This window comes from Amblyomma mixtum, chromosome 8 (assembly GCF_055824585.1).
Source record: "Amblyomma mixtum isolate Tamu chromosome 8, ASM5582458v1, whole genome shotgun sequence".
Lineage (NCBI taxonomy): Eukaryota > Metazoa > Arthropoda > Arachnida > Ixodida > Ixodidae > Amblyomma > Amblyomma mixtum.
Genome location: NC_143019.1, coordinates 98,303,585 through 98,311,019, shown reverse-complemented (window position 1 = coordinate 98,311,019; position 7,435 = coordinate 98,303,585). Strand labels below are relative to the sequence as shown.

At 43.9% G+C, this 7,435-nt stretch overlaps 1 protein-coding gene and 1 long non-coding RNA gene across 2 annotated transcripts; both read right to left on the bottom strand.

Moving 5' to 3' along the window:
• Positions 1-729: 729 nt before the first annotated feature.
• On the bottom strand, positions 730-3,162 carry LOC149333657 (uncharacterized). Its single transcript, XM_089556097.1, has 2 exons — positions 2,978-3,162; positions 730-866 (listed from the first exon to the last, which is right to left on the bottom strand). The coding sequence occupies exons 1-2, from the start codon at positions 3,150-3,152 to the stop codon at positions 730-732; spliced, it is 312 nt and encodes a 103-aa protein (XP_089412223.1). The 5' UTR covers positions 3,153-3,162.
• A 681-nt stretch (positions 3,163-3,843) lies between these two features.
• On the bottom strand, positions 3,844-6,263 carry LOC149333656 (uncharacterized). Its single transcript, XR_016284958.1, has 3 exons — positions 6,193-6,263; positions 5,614-5,678; positions 3,844-3,891 (listed from the first exon to the last, which is right to left on the bottom strand). It is a non-coding gene; the product is annotated as an uncharacterized LOC149333656 (long non-coding RNA).
• Between the last annotated feature and the right edge of the window lie 1,172 nt (positions 6,264-7,435).

The following is a 7,435-nucleotide window of genomic DNA, read 5'->3' as shown; positions in this document are numbered from 1 at the left end:
GACGTTCTTCCCTGAATAAATCCTGTTGAAAGTGCAGCGCTCGTCCTGTTCCCTTCCTCGTCCGTGTCCCCGTTTTGCGCTCTCATGTCTTTCACGAATATGCACCAACAAGCCCAGTTTCAAGTACTTCTTAGCCATTTTTCTGATGTGATTTAATTTGGTGCCGTGCTGACCGGGTTAGGAGCCTTCGGGAACAATTTGCCTGTTTCACGATATGTGCCGCCCGCTGTGGAGCATAACGAGCATACCTGGTACCGAGAAAACAGGTTGAAAAGAAGCGCACGTGGGTGAAGCAGGCAAGGTGTGGCTCCACAAGACGCCAACTTCACACGTGAGGAGGCAAGTGTGAGGTCGACAGCTCCCCTCTTTTGTCTTTGGTACTGTTGCTGATATAAACTGCACAAGTACAGTTAAACCACCAGCTTCTGCAATGCTTGCGCAGTTGTTCACTATCACTGGAGAGCTCAAAGAGAAGAGTTGTGTGTACGCAGAGTGGCCGTGAGAAAAAAGCAAATTCAATGTGCTTTGATAGCGATGCAGTGCATTAGGATACACATAACAGCATGTATACACCAGCACTCAATTTTTACACTTACCAATAGAAATTTTAGGGAAAGAAAATTAAACAAAATTTGCACGCATACGCCCATACTCAATTAGTATGATTGCCAAAAGAAATTGCAAGGGCATGTAGAAAAGAAAAAAGAAACAAAATTTGTTCTCATTCGCTTAGCTCTTTGAAGCAGCGGGCCTCTTTCGGCGAAGTTCGCAAGTTTTCTGTGATAGCCACAGTCTTATGCTTTTTTCAGCTTCCGTGGCTGCTTCGTCCGTCACTCCCCGACTGCGGGCATAATGCCTGAAGAACACTGAAAGAAAATCAGGCATAAGAGTTAAAAATAGCGCAAGTTTTGTTATTATTCTGGCTTCGGCAGAATTGTTGTTGTAGAACCAATTTCCAGGACATACAGTAAGTCTTAGCCTGACAATTAGCTCAGCACTACAAAAACCGCCGCATCTACTTGTAACGCCATGGCTTGTTGTAACAAAGAACAGTATGCTACATGATAAGTAAATTCATTCGCCTGATCATATCAAAGGGACACAGAGGGCAACCTCATCCAGCTTTAGTTCTTTGTAAAAATTAATTGAATGGCTTTGGGGCCATTTTGATGTTGCAGAGTCATTCATTGCTGCGAAAATTGGGTTAGAAAATGAACCCATAGTTGGATTCACACATGAAAAGGGCCAAATCCTGGTGTGAGACCGTCCATGTTTCAACACCTGTAACACAATTAGGGCACAAAGCTGTAGCTCTGACGATGCACAATGCCATTCCTTCTGCTCTTAGTAAGTGTAGAAGCATGTGCAATCTCAACAGAACAGTGCAGCAGTAATGGTGAGCAAATTTAAGCGAAACATCCTAAAACACAGCACATCAAAAGAAAGTTGTAAATGAGCCTAGAATTAAGCCTAGAAGACTTCTGCCTAATATGAGTAATAGTGCAACAAGGTGTTCTGATTCTGGGTAAATCTCAGCAGATATGTAAACAAATCACTTTCTCCACTCTAGAAAGGTTGCACAAAGCTATGTTGCCAAATCTTGTGCATGTGCAAAGGCCATGCGTGCCAATACTGCAAGCACGACAGCTGCTGTGACACTTTGCACTGCCTACATCATCAAAATGAGCATGTCGCCTTAATATTCACGCCAAGTGTAAAGCAGAAAAATGACTAAGGTCATCAGAAAAAAGCGTTTGTCAATTGTAAGAATGCAGGCAGTGCCCAGTGCCCTAGCAGATGCATACATGGTATGGTCCTGAACACAAAGCCAAAGAACACCAAGCATTACCATGTATGCGAAGTGTCCAACAGGTCGAACTGCGTACATTTCCCGAGAATATGTTTGTGCTAAACCATCCCATATTTAGTGCCTTTGCTAAGGCAATAAAGATGAAACAATAACAAAGAAGGACAGGAAGATACATAAGAATGATACCATCAGCGTTTGCGTTAAAGGTGCACTAAAGAGGAATCTGAACTCGTACTTTTACCGATGGAACTCGTTCTACACATTCCGAACGTTCTTAGAAACTGCGAATTATTTCCCTGTGCAGTCGGTTTCTCTAGGTTAAATCGAATTAAACACCCGGTTCCCGCCTTTTTTTTAATTCCCCCGCAGACAGTGGGAGGAGTCGACTAATCTTTCAACCAGTCCTGTGGCGGCTTGCCGCTCTGCCATCGGCGGAGCGATACGGAGTGATTGGCGAAAGCAGAGTCCACGTCTATTTTTATTTCTGTGGGCCTAATTTGCAGCTATGTAGTCTCTGAATAGATCTATTTATCCACGGAAATGTAAAAAAAAGCAAAGTAAAAACGAAAGCAAAGCCGCCATGTGACTGCCTGCAAGGCACTCCATGCGTTGGCTGACTCCTCCCCGACTGCGGAGAATTAAAAAAAGGCGGGAGCCAGACATTAATCACATTTAAATGAGGAAAATCAGCCCCACAGGGCAATAATTCAAGTTTCTAAGAATGAAAAAGACGAGTTCTGATTCCTCTTCAGTGCACATTTAAAGGTTTTAAAAATGCGCAGCTCTTAAGAACCTAACTTTCCAGCTCAACATTGTCATGTGACAACAGCCTATTTTAGCATCACAAAACAAGTTATGTGCTTTGGTTGTTGCCACAGATGTGGAGTGCTCATGTCATACACTCATCTAGCAGCTCAGCTCTGTAGGAAGTTCTTATCTCTACCAAATGCTTCTCATTGTGCCTGTCAAGTAGCTAACTGCACATGAATTCTCGTGCACAACCAAAAGCCATGCAATGAATTGATCCATTCTAATATGAGTCAAATAGTGTTTGATAATTATTACCTTCTCATGAGCTATTGCCAAGGTCGAGATAGCCTCCTTTCATATGTTATTGCATTATGACAATATGCACATGTGCTAACCCCAGTAGAATACAATAATTACCCCTTATCGTCTCCACCTTCAGCAGCGTCAGTGGCTTCTGCGGTGCCTTGTCCCCACCCTCTGCCAGGAATCTGTTGGACAGCGTTCCTGTGAAGCTGCGCTGAGCCAGCACTTCTGTTGACCACAATGTGGTTGCTGCTCTTTTGACAAACAGTGAATCTTTTGGCAGCGCCATGGGAGTATCGTACGCCTCTTTCAATATTTCGTGGCCATTGGCCAGTTGTACCTGCTGGAAAAAGAAAAATGGCATGCCGAACTGAAAGGGACGTACATAATGTACAAATTATCAATTTTTACCGAGTGCATTCTGACTTAAAACTCAGTGCTAGCACTTGCCACAGCACCAAGGTCAAAATCATTTAAAACTTGAAAATAACTGCAGAACTTAAGCGTGGACATTAACAGTGCGATGGGCATTTAGTGGCACTTCTTAACAGCAGTGGAGTATGAAAGGTAACTGCATGCAGTGCTTGTAACTGGCTAATGCTAATCTCAATTCATGTTTTGAATGCTATCGGCAAATAATTTCAGAAAAATGGCTCTACCTTGCTGGACATAGGCAATTAGTATGTGCGCACAGTAACAAATGCTAAAAAAATAAGAACAGCACACAAAAAAGCCGTGCTGTTTGTGCTTCACATGATATGGTGCCCCTTTTAGAGTGGAATGGTCACGAAATTTCTATAGCAACCAGATGCCCTTCTCAAGACATGTCATGATGACTAAGCAATGCGAAAGACCACACACAAAGACAAGCTACCCTTCCGACACAGAGCTGGCCTCTCATGCTTCGAATTTTCTTTCTTGAGGGCTTCCAGCTCCTCTTTTAGCGCATTGCTTTCTCTGAGTGCCACAATGTTCTCATTGGCACTTCTTTTCGCAGCCATTCTCAACTTCTTCACCTTTTTTGTTGACTAGAATTAAAACATAGGCATAACCAATATAAATGCAGCAAATGTGTATCATGCACAAGTCATCATGCACTTCGTATATAATCAGCATACTGGCATTTGTTTGACCATTGCAAGGAGATTCACCCACTTGCCACAAGTACATTAGGCGTTTCCTCATCCATAACACGGTACTGTTGGCCGCAAAAGTTTGCAGGATCTGTGATGCGTGGCGGGGCGAAGCAAAACAACATTGCTGCGTGATCTGCCATAACAGAGCATAGTATCCAGGCTCATGTGAACCTCAACACCACGCTCTGTGATGGCAGATGGCACAGTCATTCCAGAATTGTAAAGCGAGCTGTAGCTACGTCTTGCCTGAAACCAGCTATAAAAAAATCTTGACCCTACTCGATAATTCACAGCGTAGACCAACAGGTCTCCCAATTGAAGGAGAGCGGTTATCCGGAGCAGTTACTTTGCGGCATTGCTGAAAGCTTACTAAGAGAAGTTACTGGGTCCTACAAAACTAAGAAAATGAGCTACGAGGGACGCCCTGCCGTGATGCCGTATGTTCACAATATCTCCCACAGAATCAGGAGGACACCTAACAAGTACGGAGTCCAGGTGGTTTTTTCAGCTGCCAATAAGCTCATTGGAATGTGTAACAAGGTCAACGAGAATGAAGACCACAAAAACAAACCTGGGTGCAACATCAAACATGAAAACACCTATGTAAAGTGTGACGAAAACGTCATTTACAGCATTCCGCTCAGCTGCCAACAAACTTACGCAGGGTAAACGGGAAGATGCCTTAACAAGAGGCTCCGGGAACACGAAAGATCATGTGAACAACTTGCAAAGTCCGGGAATCTGGCAGCTCATTTCGCACACTGTAAATGCATACCCTTGCTAAAAAACACCAAGGTAATAGGTAGGGCTAGAAACGGACGGGAACAAGAAATTATCAAAGCTTTTGCAATGCACATTGCTCCAAAACAAACCAAACCAAACCAGACAAGCAATGCGTCAGCTCCCCTTCAGTGATGTTAGGGGGAACAGAATTAACCTCCCTCAAGAACAGTAATCTTCGGCTGTTGTAAGCGCGCGTAGTTTTTACCTGTTTTTCCTTCATTCTTGTCGTCAAATGTGTGTATATAGTCATGTTTCTTCTGAAATGAAACAGTAGTTAGAAAGCGCTTCGTCCTGTGCGTTTTCAGTGTTTTTATAGCGCTCACCAATTCCTTCAAGTATGTATTTCCAACTCGCCCCAGTAGTAGCTCTTTTGTCTTTTACATTGCAAGACACCACAGCTACTCCCACAGGCAGTCACTTCCATACTGATGGTCAAAAAAATTCAAGTGCAAGAGTAGGGATCCTTACCACATCGTTGCAAGCTAGCTAATGACTTAGGTTGGGTACAAGGTACACTCATAGAGAAAAGTTTGCTGGATGTCGATTTTCCGAAAATGTTTATTTTTGCATTGCCTCGCCAGGCAGTCAGCTGAAATTTGTTCAATAAGATCGAGTATCCATGTCCCCTCCTGATTCTAGGCTTTTGATTAAATTGCTCTGGCTAACAACACAGAGAAAATGTTTCACAAAGAACTCTCATCCCACAAATTTTTATCCATTACTGTACAAGAACACTGCAGTATAGCTAGATACCCTCCGCTGCACAAAGCAAACAGAAGGAAAGTATCCATTATGTGACAGGGTCAAACTTGCACTATAGTTCAAACTTACCTGAAGGTTGCTGCTGTAAGCTGCAGGTACTATATAGCTGCTAGCTTAGGTCAGTCACATCCACACTGTATGGACAAGAAAATAAAGTACGAGAGATCACCTTATACAGCACGTTGTCAACGATGCAGCAAAACACAATCTCTGTCGAAACTACAATGCCCACAGGGCTCACTGATGAATCACGCATCAGGGCACTGACAGCATATTTGATGATCCACAGCTGCACAGGAGTAAGGAAGAGAGGTCTGGTCACAATCCAGGAACATGTGGCTCTAGGGGTGTCATATATGGTCCTGCTATCTGGCTCAGCATTGAGCCCTGTGGGCATAACATGTTTGGCAAAGTTATACCAAAGCACTGCAAGAGCTCATTGCACTCAGTGATTGGGAAGTAAGTGAAAAATGTGACTGAAGCTCGCAAATTTAACACAACAGTTAAGCTGTCCTAAACAATGCTACTGCACAGTGCAAAGTACTGTGCAGTGAGTGGATGGTTGGAGACTTCCATTTGGCAAGCCTAATAAATAAATTGATAAGCTGTGGAAGTATGCACAACTTTTATATGACATTTTCAACCTACCTGTGCTTTGCACGGCTTGGCATAATTAATGTAGGCACCAATACACTCGGTAGCCGGGCCACATCCGCACTGCACAGGCAACAGAAAAGAAAAACTCAGTCGCGAAGCACTGAAAAACTAACACCGTCCTGGCACTATGCTTTTCGTGCATTCTGTTTTATCGTAATTATGAACCTACGCGCAATTGCCTTAAGATTCACACCATGCAACTACACACCGTCTCAACTTTTTTTTCACAAACACGAGAAACACGTTTGCGGCAGCTAATGCATAGTGCTTGCAATTTCCACTCCGTGGCAAACAAGTAGCGCAACAGAGTACAACTGCGTTAATGCGCTTTAGTCATCCCACAGCAACACCCTGAAAGTAATTTTAAAGCACAGTTACTTACCTCGCAAGTGTTAACACTATGGCCGCTTCTTTCATCCGAAGCAACAAAGCATGTCTCGGCAAGGGGTCAGGCGACACCGGAGCTTTTTCACGAGAGCTTCAGAATCAAACGAGCGTCTTTTCGAGCGCGTAGATGACACATCACATTTGTAGCACAGCCAAGCAACCACAGAGCGAACAAACCGCACATTGCAGCAAAAGTAAAGGTCGAAAGGAGCACCGCGCGACGAAAACCAACGAGACCATCGCGCCACAAATATTGGCTTGGCTGATAGATTGGATTGGGTTAACTTTTAGGCTTACCGCTCTGCCGTGGCCCCTGGTAGGAGTTTATTCGGGTTTGTTTTCATGGAAGGCAGCATGCATGGCTACATGCCTCGGTTACCTCGAAGGAATGCTGCAGGATAAAAGGGCGTTAATTATGAGCACTGGCGCCAGAAAGCCAAGCGATTCGTTTAATTCTGGTTCTTTTACATCAACACCACAGTTGAGTGATCTTAATCAATCTGAATATTAAACTAGTTGGTGGTAGAAATGTGATTGTGTGAATTTTGGCATTGGCAAAATAGAATTTGTTTTAAAATGTTCGTCTGAGGGAAAACAAATTATATATGCCATGTAAGCTCACATCCCAAGAGGGATGTTTACGGATACTCCTCGGACATCCGCCGGCGGATGTCCGCCAGCCATCTAAAAACGAACGACCCTCGTACATACACAGAATCTCCGATGTGTATATCCGAATATGGACATACGTAGGCATGCCCTATGGACATCCCAGCCTGGCACTGGAGATTCGGACCTTACTCGGACCTACCCCGGATATCCGTGGTTGACTGGGTAAAGTTGGAAG

What these genes read in the sequence shown, in the direction of transcription:
- LOC149333657 (XM_089556097.1), bottom strand. Translation starts at nt 3,152, where the DNA reads ATGGCGCTGCCAAAAGATTCACTGTTTGTCAAAAGAGCAGCAACCACA. An exon ending in GAAGGTGGAGACGATAAGGG is followed by an intron (nt 867 to 2,977) that starts GTAATTATTGTA and finishes ATTTTCTTTCAG; the next exon opens with TGTTCTTCAGGCATTATGCC.